This window comes from Hippocampus zosterae, chromosome 21, assembly GCF_025434085.1.
Source record: "Hippocampus zosterae strain Florida chromosome 21, ASM2543408v3, whole genome shotgun sequence".
NCBI lineage: Eukaryota > Metazoa > Chordata > Actinopteri > Syngnathiformes > Syngnathidae > Hippocampus > Hippocampus zosterae.
In genome coordinates, this window is record NC_067471.1 from 9,146,017 (window position 1) to 9,163,416 (window position 17,400).

The following is a 17,400-nucleotide window of genomic DNA, read 5'->3' on the forward strand; positions in this document are numbered from 1 at the left end:
AAGCGGGCATATTTTGTCCGATTCTCCTGGCAAACAATGACGCCGAATCGTCTTTCAGCACCATGGACAGTGACGTCACAAGCACGTCAATAATTCAATGGATCGATTTGGATGCGTTTTCTCTCTTTGGTGGGGGGGGGGGGGGAAACTTGAAATTTGCTGACAAAAGAAGCCGAAAAGGCATGTTGGACAAAGGGCTGTTGCCGTGGCAACAGGAAGACACACACACACACACACATAGATCCGTCACGTGCTCATGAAATTGAGTGCGGGTGCATTTTATTCTTCAAAGATCATTTTCATGAATGCACACCAAAACAAGCTCACATGCTATATTTCAGACACATTGAAATATTTGGGGGCTTATTTTGTATTTCCTGATTTGACGAAATTGGGCGACACGGCCCACCTCACAGTGCCGAGGTTGCGGGTTCGATTCTGGGCCCCGGCCTTGCTGTGTGAACTTTGCATGCTCTCCCTCCCCGCACCTGCGTGGCTTTTCTCCGGGTACAGAAAGCCCGTACGCGTCTGCCTCCCATGGGGCGTCCCCATCGAGGCGGCATCTGCATTGGGGGGGCGAGGGCGTTCCTAATCAAGTGTCGCCCGGCTCCTGATTGGCTGGCGTCCCAAATGAGGATGAAAAGCACAGCTGCAACTTTAAGACTCCTCCTCTCCACCCCCCCGTGGCTCTCAATGGTCTCTTCCAGCTCGCCTCCTCTTCCTCCACTTCCTCTTCTTCCTGGAGATCTTGTCCGCCAAGCGCCACGGGAACCATGTCGTCGTGGGCACGTCGTTCGCGACCATGATGACGAAGAAGGTGCCGCGGGGGGGGCCGTCGGCGGCAGTGGAAGCGCGCCGGCCGCGCCTTCGTCACGCCGCGCGGAAGCACCACTGAGAGCGGCCAGCTCGCTTTTTGCTTTTGCTTTCCTTTCTCGATGCCTTTTTGATTTGGCAAGCAGGTGCGTGCCCGATCTGCACACGAGCTGAGCGTCGGGCATCGTGAACGCGCACGCAGAGAAGGTAAGCGCGCGCTACTGACCTACATCGCCAAGGTGATCGTGTGCATCCGCGTGTGCGTGCTTGACATTGGTGGGAGGGAGGACGAGGAGGGGGGGGGGGGCGGCGGCTGCGGGGGGGGGCTTGTCGGTATGATGTAATGCACTTGAGACAATAGCCAAGCGTGCTCCCCCGCCGAACGCAAACGCACGCACGCGTACTCTACCGCCGGGTGGTTTGGATGAATGAACACGCCCCCGCTCGCGCGCACACGCATGAAGCACGCGTTCACGTGCACGCGCGGGTCAATGGCCGCAGGCCGACGGGAGACGTCATGACCTAAAACACGCGATACTGGCAGGCTCTTGTCATACGTGAAGCGATCACGCACGCGCGCGCACACACACACACAGACTCAGACTGAAAGGCCGCATCGATGTCCTTATTTTCGAATGAACACCCGCACGTCAATTACTGCGTGCGCGGGTGTTCACTTTCTGCATCTGTCCCAATACTTTTGTGGGTGTTGCATAGCCGCCGCACGCACAAATATTGGGCCACTTTGAGTCAACACACACACACACACACACACACAAGCCCCCCCCCCCCACCCCTGGATGTGTCCTCGTGCTTTAGTGGGAATGACGCTTCCACGCTTGCTACACAGAGAGCCCGATTGTTTGTTGACGAGGCAGAAATGCGAAGCTCGTTAGCTCGGATTGAAAATCAAGAGTAGGATGTATTTTGATTGGATGAGACGGGAGCGACTTGACAGGTTGTTTGTTGGCGAGCAGGCGCCTTTTTGAATCATTGCGAGTACTCGCTACAATCTGCTCCTCTCCATTCATGAATACAGCGCACACACACACACACACACACACGCGCGCATGCAGAGCGTAGCTAATGTTGAGGCCCCAAAACATTTCCTTTTAGGGACGGACTGACTGATGGATTGACCTTTGGGGCCCTTTAATTAGCGTTGGCATTTTGGCCGTCTCGATGAGCGCGTGTCAAATGTTGCTCGCCGAATTGCGAAGGTTCACTGATGTTTAGCTCGTATTCGTTTGCGTCAGCATCGAAATCTTGACTCGGTTGGCGTTTGGGCAGCAGACGATGACCGAAATGGAACGATTGATTGAAAATTTCTGACCTGACCCTTGACCTGACCTTTGACCTTACCGATCCATTTGGAATGCAGTCGGCGAGCCGGCACGCTCCGCCGCTGAAACGTTAGCGGCCGAATAGCGAGACGGAGGGACTCCCGCCAGAGCGTCTCGCAATCTTGCCTGAACCCGCCGGGACGCGGGCCCGACACGACCCGGGACCTGGGTTGGCGCGAGGGCGGCGTCTGATCGGCATCTTAGCGTGGCCGCAGCGCCGCCTACGATGCCTTTGCACCCCCCCCCCCCGTGACCGAGGTTCCGTTGGTGCCAAATGTAGGCCGAACACGCTTGTCGCGCTCGCGCTTGCTAGCCCCGTCGGCCGCGCTGTCGCTATTCGTCGTGGCGGTCGGGCCGAGATGAGCTTGAGAGGACGCGGCCTAATTTGTTTGATTTGGGGACGGGCGTTCAGAAGAGGTCAGAGTGCGACGGTTCTCTCGGCATGAAATCCGAATACCCCCCCCCCCACACCCCCGCTTGACGTTTTCCCGCACGTTTGCTTTTCAGCGGCAAGATGATGTGCGAGGTGATGCCCACCATCAGCGAGGACGCGGCGCCGAGCCAGCGCGGCTCGCAGAGCGGCTCGTCCGACCCGGACTCGCACTTTGAGCAGCTGATGGTCAACATGCTGGACGAGCGCGACCGCCTGCTGGACACGCTGAGGGAGACGCAGGAGAGCCTGGCCCTGTCCCAGCAGCACCTGCAGGACGTCATCTACGACCGAGATTCGCTGCAGAGGCAGCTCAGCTCCGCCCTGCCGCAGGTAGGATGCCGCCCCCCCACCCCCCACCCCCCGCGTCCGTTTTGGGAGTCCGAGTCGCTATGGAGCGGTTCGGGTTTTAATTGACGTGAGAGATACCGATGACACAGATGGCTCGTCAAGCAATTTGGAGGCCCTTACGAGCAATCGGTCAAGGCCGGTTGGGCCAAGGCTAACGTTAGCATCCGTTCCTTCACGACGGCATTTTAGCGTCTCGGACTTTTTGACGCAAAAGAGCCGACGGGGCAGGGAAGCTTCCTTGAAATCATCGCTACGAAGCAAATCTTGGAGTGAAAGAAGCCTCCACATTCGTAGCGGGGCCCGGGGTGGGGGGTGGGGGCATAAATGTTGTAGTCCCGTGGCAACTGGTTGACCGCAGCAGCGCGTCATTCGCACAGCACTTAGAAAAATGTTGCCATTGTTTTCCCCGACAAAGAGGCGTTTGACCGCCGCCGAGGGCCTCGACTCGCATCACAGGTTTGGCCGCAAAGAGTTGGAAGGGATCGGCAATAAAAGAGGCTAATGGATGTCAACGCCACCTTGGCGCGCTAATCGGCTAGCTGGAAAGATGCGCGGAGGAAGGGTCCGACGTGCGCGAGTGAGGCGGCAGCGTGACGCGCAGCCGCATGAGTGACGGCTAAAAAAAAAAATAAAATAAGTAGGTCACGACCAAACGTCGCCTCTGTTGAGAAGCAACCAAAGATTAAAAAAAAAAAAACGGTGAGTTTTGCAAGGAATGGACGCTCACTAGCCACGCGGGTTGTCCTCTTTTAGCATTAGCCACGCGTCGCACCCATGACAACTGGAGGCATGCGACACAGATGACTTTTATCAGCCGGCGCTTGTCACGCGAGCTGGTTCGACACGATTAGCGTGAGCCCGAGGCCTAAACAATTTTGATAACAAACGGCAGCCAGACCGAGACCATAGGCTGGCGCGCCTTCGCGTGCATTAAGCATGAGCGCCGCTTCAAAACGCAGTCGCAGGCTGGCGTCGGCTTATTTGAATGGCAAACAAATGCTGCCATCTTTCAAATGTTCAATGTTGCTTCTCCGAATAGCGGCACCCGTGATCCACCAGATATTTTTAACTTTCAATCGTTTTTCTTTTTTAAACACCCTTTGACGCATGAGAGAAGAATAAAGCTCATTGATCTTTTTTTTTCTTTTCGTTAGGTTTTTTTTTCCTTTTCCAAAAATCGTTTTATGGTTAGAAGAGCTGAAAGCATCCGCGTGTTCGTCATCCACTTGGATGCTGCTGTTCAGTGACCAGACGAGGTATTACACCCAGAACGTTTCTGTTTAAATGTCTTGGGGGGGGGGGGGGAACAGTCCGGGTAGTTCTCTTCCTCAGAGAACACGACGTCCACAATTTCCCCCAAAACATTCTGACACTTTGCATCATGGCGCAAGATGTAATGTAATTTTTCAATTGGATTATTTTGACGTCGTCAAGTAGCGGAAGTATTTTGTTCAATACCAATGGCGTCCCGAAGAGGGCGCCATAGGACTTTGAAAGTGCGCCCCAAGCTGCCCAATGATTCAAACTGACCTTCAGCTTGGAATTTGGGTCTCCCAAACCGCCTTTTGGTGAGCACTGAAGGAATATAACCAAAACTCAACTCGGCTTGCTTCATAGAGGACAGTGAAACACTGCGCAAAGGAACACATTGTTCCCCTTATCTTTTCCCGAGTGTGTTCGTGACAAAAATCCACATCCTATTTTTTGCTGTGATGTAACTTGGACTTTGCGCAGGCTCTCTAAACCACATTTTGGTGATTTATGTCCAAGGTTTCTGCGTTTTCATCTCCAAATCTTGTTAGACTTGCTGGCACAAAGTCCTCCTGTTATAGTGTGTGTGTGTGTGTTCTTAATGTGAGCGCGCGCCTTCGTGAGGGGGCGTTAATGAGGAACTTATGAGCTCGCCTCCTCTTCCTTTTTCTCTTCCTCTTGCCTGTCGTCAATCGCAAGACTGATGAGGCTCAAGTTGCAAATAAAGTAGAGAGAAGCGGTGGGAGGAAACTTTTTTTTTTTTTGCTGTGTTGCACTTGCTGCAAATGAAAAAATGAGACAGAAACTCCTCCAGGATAAATGGCGTCAATAAGACCGGGGTTGGGGGGGGGGGGTTGCTCCCTCGATTGCCTCTTTTTTAATTTAAGCAATTCTTTATTTTTTGAAGAGTAAAAATAAGGCCTTAGTATTTATTTATTGATTGTCTGGAGCGACTGTCAACCAGAGCAAAATCGGAGTCTCTGGCGCCACCTGTTGCCGTGGCGTGCACACGACAGCCTTTCTTTTCGTTGCCCTTCTGGAAAATGACCGACGTCACGTGCGTGTCGGTTGCAAAGTCTTTGTCCGACACTGTCATGATTCGTCGCAGTCGCGCATATCTTGATGATTTCATTATTTTTTGTTGTTGTTGTTGTACTGCGTCTGTTGTGGTTCCTCTTGCAGCTGATTGGTTCGCGAAGAGGAAGAAGGGGTGGAGTGGGGGGGGGGGAGGCGCGCAGAAAGGGGGAGGCGGGTGGTGGCTGCCGGTTGCTGGGTCGTGCTTAATGCGCGCAGAGCCGCCGCCGTTGCAGTCGGAGCCGCGGCGCGTCTCTGCCACGCAGCCTTGATGGTCGCGATTCCTCTTCGGCCTCTCGGATGCCGCGCGGCTCGCTCGGGCGCGCCGCCGCCTAGCGCGCGCTCGTGCTCGCGTGCCGATTGGGAAGATCTTATTTTTCTTTTTTTGGGTGGGGTGAGGGGGAAACCTTTTGTTTGCTCGGCGGCGGTCATGCCCGGATCTGGGATGTTGTTGTAGTTGGCTCGGATTATGATTTTCTCCGAGGTGAGCGCGGGGGGCAACTGCCCCAAGGCGCACCCGCCCAACGGCACCAGGTTCTACACTTTCCAGGCAAGTCACGTGACTTCTGCCCTCCGAAACTTCGTTGCGTCGATCGGCTTCTATTTTTTATTTCTTTCCGGTGACACGTTATTTTCATTTGAGATTTGTCGTTTTATTCATTGATTTCCATTTTTGCAGCATTTTCTGTTTGTGTTACTTTGATTGCATTGTTTTCGTTTTGTTTTAGGCCATCGATGTGTTTATTCATGCATTTGAAATGTAAATGTTGATATTTATTTGAATCGCATTTATTTTGGTTTTTATTGTAATGATTGATTGGCAAAATGCCTGATCTGAGTTGGCATCCATCACCACCGCAATTTCATAGCCCCCCCCCCCCTCCCAGTTGCTCCATTCTCATCAAGGTGTGTCTTAGGTGTCAATCCCACCCACAATCTCACGCCGCTGACACTTCCGTCACGGCAGCTTGTTTGCGCAAAACCCGGATTGGGGGGGGGGGCACTGATGGAGACCAATGTTTTCCGCCAAGTGGGTTTGGGCAGTCAACGAGCCACGAGAGGAGCTCGACTCGCCTTGCGGACGAGGTCAATGCAGCTTGCAAGTTTGACGTTTTGCATTTTGCGTTAGCGTTAAGCTAACGGACGTTCTCGAGACGATTTCGAACAGACCCGAGATGCTTCGGCGGCAGCGCTTCAAAAACATCCCTCGACCTTGAACTCCAAATGGCCGTGTTTGACGGGCGTCAATCAAGCGTGCGACGTGGCAGACTGACATTTGCGCCGCGGGGCCGTTAAGCGCCGCCATTGGCGCCGCCTGACGCGTCGCAAATTGGAACCAAAGGCGCCTGCGCGCAAATGAGGGCGGACGTGATCGATGCGCGCCGAACCGCCGATGGAAGCCTTTGACCTTTCTGTTTGCTCGCGTGACGACGACGATTGCGCACGCGGCCGTTGCGCTCTTGACTGCGCGTGCCGAACGATGGGGGCCTTTGGCCTATTTTCCATCTTGTTTTTTTTAATCGGTGTTTGAAATCCACGCGGGGCAGATGGGCAATGCAGTTTGACCCACATTGGATTCCATCGCGATTAAAAGGATGAGCGAGCTTTCCACTGCAAGAACCGCCGGACCCCCCCCCCCCCCACACCCCTCACCCTCCCTCCGTTGTGCCATAAATGTTGTCCTCGCGATGCTAACTAGTTAGCTCTGTAGCGGATGTATGAATCGCAGCCGTCAGCCCTTCAAGCCTCTGTTGCCGTGGCGACAAAGACGAGCGCTCCTCGATGATGCGCCTGGGCCGCACCCGCTTGATGTCTGCCAGTACAAGAGGGAGCGGCTAAAACCGCCAAAATGGCGAGATGGAGCGGCGCTCGGAATTGGAAGAAGACTCCCCCCCGAGGGGGAAATTGGCTCGCGGCCTCACCCAAATGCGCTCTTTGCTACGAAAGCCGACCAGCTTAGCGTTTGCTAACGTAGCGTCAAAAGCTTCCACTGCTAGCGGCAATCGTTTTTCGGGATGGCCGAGTATCCGTCGCCCGATTCCAAGATGGCGGTCCTCCCGACGGCCGACAAAGCGCTTTTCCAAGTGAATCGCATCCTTGGCCGAAAAATTTGCGAAGCCCTCCAAACGTTCCCGACGAACTTCCGAGCCGAGTTTGAGAGGTTCCGTGCTTCGCCATGGTAACGGAGCTGCGGTTGCCACGGCGATGAGCGCGGCGGCATGCCAACGAGGAGATCCTCTGTTTGTTCTCCTCCAGTGCTGCGGTTTCCCTTCTCAATCGGGGATTCGTTTGGGTTCAAATGCATTTGATTGTTTTTTTTTGGGGGGGGGGGCCGCCTGCCCGTCCAACTGTGGCACTTGAGGGGGAGTTGGCAGCTCTTGACACACGACTGAGCAGCGCCGCGAGCTTTCAGGAGGCTTTCCTGGCGTGGGGCAACGCTCTCGCTAACGGGCCAGGAACAAGTTCACCCCCCCCCCCCCCACACTCCCACCCTCCACCCGCGGTCGTGTTTTGGCCGTCCGCCTGACGTGTGATCTTCTCTCCACATCTTATTTAGGAGTTTGCGTCGCTCACCAAGGAGCTCAACGCCTGCCGGGAGCAGCTGCTGGAGAAGGAAGAGGAGATCTCGGAGCTGAAGGCCGAGAGGAACAACACCAGGGTGCGTTTTGCAAACGGAAAAAAAAAAAAAAACCCCAACTGGAGCCCAAAAGGAACGAGCGGTGGTTGTGTTGCGCAGTTGCTGTTGGAGCACCTGGAATGTCTGGTGTCGCGGCACGAGCGCTCGCTGCGCATGACGGTGGTCAAGAGGCAGGCGCAGTCGCCCTCGGGCGTCTCCAGCGAGGTGGAGGTCCTCAAGGCCCTCAAGTCCTTGTTTGAACACCACAAAGCCCTCGACGAGAAGGTGCGGCGCGCAAACATCAATCACCTTTATTTTTTAAAAATGTTTTCCCAACGATTGTTTTCCCGGTGAAGGTGCGCGAGCGACTGCGCGTGTCGCTGGAGAGGGTGTCCGCCTTGGAGGAGGAGCTTACGGCAGCCAACCAGGAGGTAGGAAAAGTTGTCAGCCAACCTTTGCTACAAAAAGAAAACCTTGGGAATGATCCAAGGATCGGTGCTTTTTCGTCACACTTGTACGCCCCCCCCCCTCCCGGGCCCCCCGCCTGCAGATCGTGGCCTTACGCGAGCAGAATGCTCACATCCAGAGGAAGGTGGCGTCGGGCGAAGCCGGCGACGACGTCCCGGAGGGAGGCGAGGCGCAGCCGAAGGTCCGCGGCAAGGTCTGCTGACCCCCCCCCTCCCCATCCCCCGCCCCCCCCCCCCCCCCGGCATGGCACACTCACTTCTGTCGCCGTCCCCAGCGGCTGTCCAACGGCTCGCTGGAGTCGGCGCGCGAGGCGGGCCAAGTGGCGGAGCTGCAGGACCTGCTGGAGAAGCAGAACTACGAGCTGGCGCAGATGAAGGAGCGCATGTCGTCGCTGTCGTCGCGCGTCTCCGAGGTGGAGCAGGAGCTGGAGACGGCCCGCAAGGACCTCATCAAGTCCGAGGAGATGAACAGCAAGTACCAGCGGGACATCAAAGAGGTGACCAATGCGCGCGGGAGGGGGGGGGAGCGACTCGGGGTCGGCCGGCGTTTTTGGACCTTGTCGTCCGCCGTTTGCAGGCCATGTGCCAGAAGGAGGACATGGAGGAGCGCATCGTCACGCTGGAGAAGCGCTACCTGAGCGCCCAGCGCGAGTCCACATCGGTGCACGACATCAACGACAAGCTGGAGAACGAGCTGGCCAACAAGGAGGCCTTCCTCAGGCAGGTGGGTCTCGCCGCGCAACCCCCCCCCCCCCCGTCGCCGCTTTTTTTTTTTTTTTCCTTTTCCAAATTTTGCTTTGGCTGGCCGCAGATGGAGGAGAAGAACCGGCAGCTGCAAGAGAGGCTGGAGCTGGCCGAGCAGAAGCTGCAGCAGACCATGCGCAAGGCCGAGACGCTGCCCGAGGTGGAGGCCGAGCTGGCCCAGAGGATCGCCGCGCTCACCAAGGTCACGCCCCCCCAAAGCAAAAGCTTCTTTCCTTCCGAGAAGAAAGCGGCACGCCCAAAGTCGCCCCCCTCCCCCATTTAGAATTGTTTGGGCCATTTTGAAGGTTTTTTTTCCCCTTTTGAAATTTGAAATGCTGATTTTAGCATTTTTGCAAAGTCAAGGGCACATTTTTTTTTGTTGGGGGGGGGGGGGGTAATTTTTCTGCAGGTGGCTTTCTCCAGAAAAGCTTGTCAAATGTCAAGGTGCAAAATGTGGCCTTTTGGTTTTTGTGTGAGCCTCAGATGTGTGGCTGAGAGCAGATGTGCGTTGTAGGCAGAAGAGCGTCACGGCAACGTCGAGGAGCGCATGCGCCACCTGGAATGCCAGCTGGAGGAGAAAAACCAGGAGCTGCTACGGGTGAGCGCCGAGGGAGGGGGGCCGCCACTCTCCCGAGCGTCGCTCATCTCCTCCGTCTCCTCCCCCCCCGCCCCCTTGCAGGCTCGCCAGCGAGAGAAGATGAACGAGGAGCACAACAAGCGTCTCTCGGACACGGTGGACCGCCTCCTCACCGAGTCCAACGAGCGCTTGCAGCTGCACCTGAAGGAACGCATGGCGGCGCTGGAAGAGAAGGTTCCCTCCCGACCGCGCTCTCGCTCCGCTCCTCCTTTTCTCCTCACCCGGGTTTTGTTTTGTTTTGGGGGCGGGGTCGGGGGGGGTGCCTCCAGAATTTACTCATCCAAGACTCGGAGGGCTACAGGAAGCGGTACGAGGAGTCCTTACACGAGAAGGTGAGCGTCATCGAGTCGGCCGGACCAATGGACGCCGTCTGATTATTTTTGGCTTGCAGACGCATTTGGCCGAGGAAATTGAAAAGCTGCGGTCGGAGCTGGACCAGTTCAGGTTGAGGGCGGGATCCCTCACGGAGCCCACCATGTCGCGGTTAGGCTGATTGTGGTTTTTTTATACCGCCCCCCCGCCCCCCATTTGCACAATGTCAAGCGTCAACTCTTGCGCAGGTCTCACCTGGACACTTCGGGCGAGCTCCGGTTCTCCCTGGGCTCCCTGGCCGAGACCCAGTCGGACCACTACCGCTCGGCCAAGGTCATACGGAGGCCCAGGCGAGGTCGCGTGGGCCTGCGCGAAAGCAAGGTGAGGAGAAATAATGACATCACACTCAACTCTTTTTTTTTTTTTGGTCTTGTTTTCGTCTTTTTCCGTCGATTCCAAATACAAAATCGAGCAAAGGATTCATTGGCAAAGCCGCGCACGCCCCCTGGTGGCCTTTCCGTTTATTTTCTCAGGCCAAGTCTCTGGGCGAGCAAGAGTGGCGCTCGCAGCAGCTGGGCGTGGCGGGCGGCGCCCACCATTTTGAGAGCGACACGGAGATGTCCGACATGGACGACGACGACCGGGAGACGCTCTTCAGCTCCATGGACCTGCTCTCGCCCGGCGGCCACTCGGACGCGCAAACTTTGGCCATGATGCTTCAGGAGCAGCTGGACGCCATCAACAAGGAGATCCGGTGGGTGGACTCGGTGCGCGGCCGCGCTGGTGCTTTGGATGCTGAAGGCGTACGCCCCCCCCGACACCCCCCACCCCCCATCTGCAGGCTGATCCAGGAGGAGAAGGAGTCGACGGAGCTGCGCGCCGAGGAGATTGAGAGCCGCGTGGCCAGCGTCAGCCTGGAGGGGCTCAACCTGGCCCGCATGCACCCCCACCCCCACCACCACCACCACCACGGGGCCTCAATCACCGCCTCGGCCACCGCCTCCTCCCTGGCGTCCTCCTCGCCGCCCAGCGGGCACTCCACCCCCAAGCTGGACCCCCGCAGCCCCGCCCGGGACATGGAGCGCATGGGGGTCATGACCCTGGTACGGTATGAGCCCGCTCCAACCGACCTCACCTTCTTCCTCACCGCGGAAAAAAGCAACTCGGTGACAAACGTCGGCGCCGGTGCCTCTCCTTTGTCTCCCGACAGCCCAGCGATTTGCGGAAACACAGGAGAAAGGTGCGGCGCGCGGACGCTCCGGCGCTTGGCTTTAGATTGACGTGTCGGCAGTTGACGTTTTGACCGTCCACCAATCAGATCGCGGCGGTGGAAGACGACGGGCGCGAGGACAAGGCCACCATCAAATGCGAGACGTCTCCGCCCGCCACGCCGCGCAGCGCCCGGATGACGCGCACCCTCCCGGCGTCCTCGCACAACGACGCCCGAGGGTAGGCCACCCCCCGCCCCCCGCCCCCTCCCTAGCCGAAACGCCTTCTCCGCACTGTGCCTCCTCCGCAGCCTGGAAGGCCCCCCGAGCAGCGCGGCCAGCAGCCAGGACTCTCTGCACAAGCAGCCCAAGAAGAAAGGCATCAAGTCGTCCATCGGCCGCCTCTTCGGCAAGAAGGAGAAGGGCCGGCCGGCGCGGCCGCCGCACAGACACCTCGCGCCGGATCCGCAAGGTCGGTCGCCCGATTCGCGCACCCCCCCCCTGAAAATACGACTCGTCCGTGAGCGGCCTGCCATTGGTCCGCAGCCATCGCCGCGGAGTCGGAGGGGGCGGGCCAGGACGCGGGGCCGGGCAAGCTGGGCGCGCAGGCCGACAGGGACCGCCGCTTGAGAAAGAAGTAAGCTTGGCCCTTTTTTGGGAATGGGGAAATTTGCTCGGCATGTCCATCGCCCCCCCCCTTCCAAAAAATCATTTGATGAAGTGGGCGGAGCGTGTCCGGCGAGGTGTTTGTCTTGCCTAACCATGAATGCCCTTTGCCCTGCGTGTAGTCATGCCCTCTCCGCCGCACGGATTCCCCCCCCCCCCATGCCCCACCCCCCATGCATGCCGGCCAGCTAGCTGCCTGCTCCTCAACTCCCCATTTGGGCATCTTGCTCCATCGCTGTGCTCTGGTCGTCGTCGTCGTTGCGTATCGGTCGTCTTCAGGTCTGTGTACTTCGGACGCGGACAACGACTGCACGCGGACCCGCAACGTGAAACGCCAAAACCGTGTCGTTTCCATGTCCTTGTTGTTTTTTTTGGGGTCTCTTTGGAGAAATGCAGCAACCATGTTTGACTTCCCGCCAACGCACGAGACTTGAGTCAGGGTTGTTGTCGTTTGTTTTTGTTTTTTTTTGTGTGCGCGCATCTGTGCCGGATGCAGTGAATGTCAACTAATTGCTGTGTACTTTTTTTCTCTCTTCTCCCTTCGCCTCTAACAAAGCGGGTAAGTGGGCAGGACGCACCGCTGACCTCCACCGTCATACGTCGTGTCCTGTCTCGGCTCTCTCGGAGAAGGCCCTTCCTTCCTTCCTTCCTTCCTTCCTTCCTTCCTTCCTTCCTTCCGTCCTTTCCCCGCCCCCCCAGTCTTCCTTCTAACAACTGATTGACAGCCGGATCTGCTTTTCACTCCCGGAATGCCGTCCGCTCCGATTTTTGTGTCTTTATTTGTGTGTGGCTATGTTTTGGATTTATGATTTTTATTTTTATTTTTTTTTAAATTTTCATAACGGTTTCCTTACTTCCCTTTCCCCAGCTATGTTCAGTCGTCATGCATTCTTAGACCCGAGCTGAACATGCAAACATGAGCTCTCTGACCTCATGTGCTGGATGGAAGAAGACCCAAAGCGCTCGGAAACGCTTTCCGTGCCGTGTTGTGTCCATTTGATCTGAGGTTGTTTTTTTTTCTGTGCCAGGAATGATTTGCAAGAAAGGATTTTTTTTTTTTTGGGGGGGGGGGTTGCGTGAAATTTGAAATGTTGTCTTTGCATGCGGGTGGACGGCGTTTGATGGCGTGCTGTAAAACGGGAAACTGGAATGAGTCGAGCGTACGAGGTCAAAGCTGAGTTAAAAAAAAAAAAAAAAAGTCAAGTCCAGGCCCCCCAAGCCAATTTTATTTCGCCGCAGAACATTGGAAATGCACGTCTGGCTCGAGCGGACCGTAAACGCGCTCCGTCTGTCTCCTCTGCCCGCGTAGACACGAGCTGCTGGAAGAAGCCAGGAGGAAGGGCCTACCTTTCGCGCAGTGGGACGGACCCACCGTGGTGGCCTGGTTGGAGGTGAGCCCGCGCTCTGGGGGGGCGCGGGGGCATTCTAGGTGGGGCCAATCACCCGCGGCCTCTCCTGCGTTTGCAGCTGTGGCTGGGAATGCCGGCCTGGTACGTGGCGGCCTGTCGCGCCAACGTCAAGAGCGGCGCCATCATGTCGGCGCTGTCCGACACGGAGATCCAGCGCGAGATCGGCATCAGCAACCCCCTGCACCGACTCAAACTGCGGCTGGCCATCCAGGAAATGGTCTCGCTCACCAGCCCGTCGGCGCCCCCTACCTCCAGAACTGTGAGTGCTCAAAAGAAGGAGCCGGCTTGTCTCTTGTTGTTGTTTTCTTGTTGTGCTCTGTGTTGTTGCCGTCGTGTTGCCCCCCCCCCCTGCTAAAGAGACGTCACTGCTAATTGCCGTAAGCCCGTTTGTGGCGTTTCACTTGACTTTTGAATTGACAGATTTTCACGCAACACAGGTGGGTTTGGCCTGTACACCCCCGCCACCCCACCCGCGATAACTCAGGGATTTGCTATAATTGGCTTCAGCGTGCATGTTGAGGCGTGCGTGTGTGTGTGTTGCGTTGAGACTCATCAACCCCGACTCCCCCCCTGCTGCCGGGCCTTTGGGTGGTCTTGACTGTGATGCTTTAACACTGTTGGCTTACAGTGGCGCTGCTCTTCTTCTTTAACACTGCTTGCGCCTCCTGCTGGACATCCGCTCCCACCGCGCCTCGCCGTCTCCGCGGCACCGCCCCCCCACCCCCGTAGCCGTCGGGCAACGTGTGGGTGACCCACGAGGAGATGGAGACCATGGCGGCCCCCTCCAAAACGGTCAGTCGACCCCCCCCCCCCACCCCCGCCACGCTTTAACGCTAGCGCCCTTTCCCTTGAGCCTGTGGTGAGCTTGTGCTTCCAGCCGAGCAATGAGTCGTCTCTTTGTCTTACTCAGAAATCCCAGTCGGACGAGGGGAGCTGGGCACAGGTAAGCCAAAAGACACCTGGCCCGCCTCGGCTGGGACGCTTGCGCTCTCCCGGATATTTTTGTTTCAAATGTTCATCTAGCGTCCGTATCGGCCGTCCAGACGCTGGCTTACGGCGACATGAACCACGAGTGGATCGGCAACGAGTGGCTGCCCAGTCTCGGACTACCTCAGTACCGCAGCTACTTCATGGAGTGCCTGGTGGACGCGCGCATGCTGGACCACCTGACCAAGAAGGACCTGAGGGTGCATCTCAAAATGGTGGACAGCTTCCACAGGTAAGTCGCCGGGAATCGCTCCGGAGGGTCGCGGGCGCGCCGGGATTTGGATGCGAGTCACGTCGAACCGTTTTGTGGGCTTTCAGAACAAGTTTACAATATGGCATCATGTGTCTAAAGAAGCTCAACTACGACCGGAAAGAGTTGGAACGGCGGCGGGAGACGAGCCAGCACGAAATGAGAGGTCATAGAAAGGCGCCTTTCCGCCACAGGTCAACCCCCACCTGGGGGGGGGGAAAAAAAAAACAATAATGGTCCTTGTCTTTTTCCTTCAAGACGTCCTGGTGTGGAGCAACGAGCGGGTGGTCCGCTGGGTGCAGAGTATCGGCCTGCGGGACTACGCCGGTATCCTGCACGAGAGTGGCGTGCACGGAGCGCTGGTCGCCCTGGACGACAACTTTGACTACAGCAGCCTGGCACTGCTCCTCCAGATCCCCAACCAGAACACTCAAGTAATCACCCCCCCCCCCCCATTCAAAAGCGTCCGCGTCGCCAAAATAACTTTGGCTCCGCCTTTCCGTCATCAGGCCCGTCAGATTCTGGAGCGCGAGTACAATAATCTGTTGGCGCTGGGCACCGAGCGGCGGCTGGACGAGGTGAGAGCGGCTCTCGCCGCCGTCGAGTCGTAAACGTCCCGTCGCCTTCAAACGCCGCGTGTCGCCACAGTGCGACGACAAAGACTTCCGCGGCCCGTCGTGGAGGCGGCAGTTTCCGCCGCGGGACGTGCACGGCATCAGCATGATGCCCGGCTCGGCCGAGACTCTGCCGGCCGGCTTCCGTCTCACCGCCACGTCGGGCCGCTCGCGCCGGCTCCCGCCCGACGGTAAGCCGGCGTTTCCGCCCCGCCATCTTGTCTCGCATCCGGCCAAACTTTGTCTTTCCTGTTCTCCTCCGGCACCTCGGCAGTCCTTAACGAGGCGCTGGACGACGTGTATTTGGATTGGTTCTAAGGTCAGCTATGACGTGTCCCGCCCCCCCCACCCCTGGTCAAAGTAGACCGTGAGTGTTGTGGTCAACCCCCTCGCCCCCGTTTCCCCCAATCACCTCTTTGTTCCAAACAGCCTTGTACTTTAAGATGGTTTTGTGTTAAGATGATGACAGTTTAAAGTTGCAGCGTTGTTCAATCTCCATGTACGTAGCTCGTATACTGCCCCCAGGTGGCCAAAAGGAGCAGCGCACGGATGGTTGGATTGAAGCGAAACATTTTTTTTAGCTAGAACTGGTCTGTTGTAATGATGTCATTATTGTACATTTTTTAGTAATGGGCCATACTGATATCAGGAGTCGGTATCGGCCGATACAGGCCAACTTTAAGGTATCGAATGCTTGTAGAGACTTCCAATACCGGCCACAGGCAGAACTTTTTGTCGCCAATACTTTCCTGATACTTTCTTGCTCGCCGGGGCACATTCAGGAAAGAAAGCGCAGCCTCCGTTTTGCCCACCCTGCCCTCAAGTGTTGTCTTTGCTGGTGTGATTGTTGCCTGCCTGGATGCTGATGCCGTCTTTTTATCGCCCCCTGTTGTCCCCCCCGTCCACAGCGGGAGCCTTGCCGATTCAGCGCCTGGACAGCTCCACGGTGAGAACCTACTCGTGCTGAGGAGATGGACCTAAAAGTGTACCGCTGTATGTAACACACAGAGCAACATCGGCCGCCCACCGCCGCTTCTTTTTTTTTTTTTTTCTTCTTCTTCATTTTTGGCATCAGATTTCAAAGGCGAGGCATGAGATGAGCCTTTTTTTCCCCCGGAGGCTTGGCGCATCTTTGCGATCAAGGCTCGCCTTTATTGGGCGCCAAGCTCAGATGAGTCACGTTGCCATTTTGAGATGCGCAAAAATACTCAAAAGTAATTCAGTCAACAAAGCCCCAAAAAAAAAAAAAAGAGGAACCGGCCTACGAATCGGCTTTCTGGAATTTGCAAACCCGCAAGCGGCTGAGAAACGCGGCCTTCGGAGCACGCGGCCTGCCAAGTCGGAGACGGCGGTATGACTTCATTCTTTTGTTTTTCTTAGGCCCAGTTCTGAACGGAGCTGCACCCGCCCGGGGTGGTTTCCCCCGTGGGTGAGGTTGAGGGGGGGGGGGTGTCGGAGGGCTACGCCATCGGGATAACCTTGCACTGCCAAGAAGCCCCTCGTCCCTCTGCCTATCGCACCAGCCCACCTCTCGTTTCTCAAATGTGGACGCCAGCCTGCTGCCCCCTCCGGTGCTAAACTCAAAAAAAAAAAAAAAACTTTTAAAAGCCATTTAAAAAATTTTACTGGCACAAATTGGCAGATGTACTGTATATGGTTTGGCCATTTTGACGGCAGAGGCTGCACTCGCTTTATGGTCAAGTTGATGAATTTGGTGGCTTCCCATTTGCCATCAAAGTCTCCTCCACACTCTTCACATCACCGATTTTTAAACGGGCCCCATTTTGAAGAAAAGAAATATGGGCAAAAATTTGGTGATTTTGCTGGCCTCCCATTGCCACAAAAAAAACGGCCTTGAGTTGCTCGCTCGTTTTACTTTCTACATTTCGCCAGGTTGCCAATGAGACCCATTTTGAAAAAGTCAAATGGTGTCACATTTGCATTTTCAACGCCGATAGCGTCCACTTTGGATCAAGTCAGGGATTTTGATGAGCTGCCACAGCCACAAAAATAAAATGGCGTCGAGTTTCCCTCCTGCAGCGGGCTGGTCGCCATTTTCCGAAAGCGTACTGTGTATTTAAAGTAGCTTATGTAAATTCGTAATGATATGACTTTTATTATATGTGTAAAAAAAAAGAGCAAACATGAAGTTAGTGGAAACAAAGATAAATAATGTGCTGCTCTTGGACCCTGGCAAACTTTTGTTTGTGTGTGTATGTCATTTTTT

The 17,400-nt window shown here is 56.2% G+C and overlaps 1 protein-coding gene across 11 annotated transcripts; it reads left to right on the top strand.

Moving 5' to 3' along the window:
- Nucleotides 1–687: 687 nt before the first annotated feature.
- On the top strand, nucleotides 688–17,361 carry ppfia2 (PTPRF interacting protein alpha 2). 11 transcript variants are annotated; one of them, XR_007960563.1, is made up of 32 exons: nucleotides 692–1,020; nucleotides 2,664–2,919; nucleotides 7,820–7,921; nucleotides 8,000–8,164; nucleotides 8,236–8,310; nucleotides 8,430–8,540; nucleotides 8,622–8,843; nucleotides 8,924–9,070; nucleotides 9,158–9,292; nucleotides 9,605–9,688; nucleotides 9,770–9,901; nucleotides 9,997–10,059; nucleotides 10,119–10,210; nucleotides 10,288–10,420; nucleotides 10,573–10,793; nucleotides 10,881–11,142; nucleotides 11,250–11,279; nucleotides 11,358–11,488; nucleotides 11,559–11,719; nucleotides 11,794–11,884; nucleotides 13,223–13,304; nucleotides 13,381–13,581; nucleotides 14,052–14,114; nucleotides 14,233–14,265; nucleotides 14,366–14,541; nucleotides 14,628–14,725; nucleotides 14,818–14,993; nucleotides 15,069–15,137; nucleotides 15,208–15,364; nucleotides 15,448–15,492; nucleotides 16,082–16,166; nucleotides 16,554–17,361. XR_007960563.1 is itself a non-coding variant. In XM_052055806.1 (32 exons), the coding sequence occupies exons 2-30, from the start codon at nucleotides 2,671–2,673 to the stop codon at nucleotides 15,489–15,491; spliced, it is 3,705 nt and encodes a 1,234-aa protein (XP_051911766.1). In that variant the 5' UTR covers nucleotides 692–1,020; nucleotides 2,664–2,670; the 3' UTR covers nucleotide 15,492; nucleotides 16,082–16,119; nucleotides 16,554–17,361. The 11 variants fall into 11 exon arrangements, 9 of the variants coding, with proteins under 9 accessions (XP_051911767.1, XP_051911766.1, XP_051911762.1 ...); XM_052055806.1 differs by having other exon boundaries at nucleotides 16,082–16,119; XM_052055802.1 differs by lacking the exon at nucleotides 15,448–15,492.
- Nucleotides 17,362–17,400: the final 39 nt, after the last annotated feature.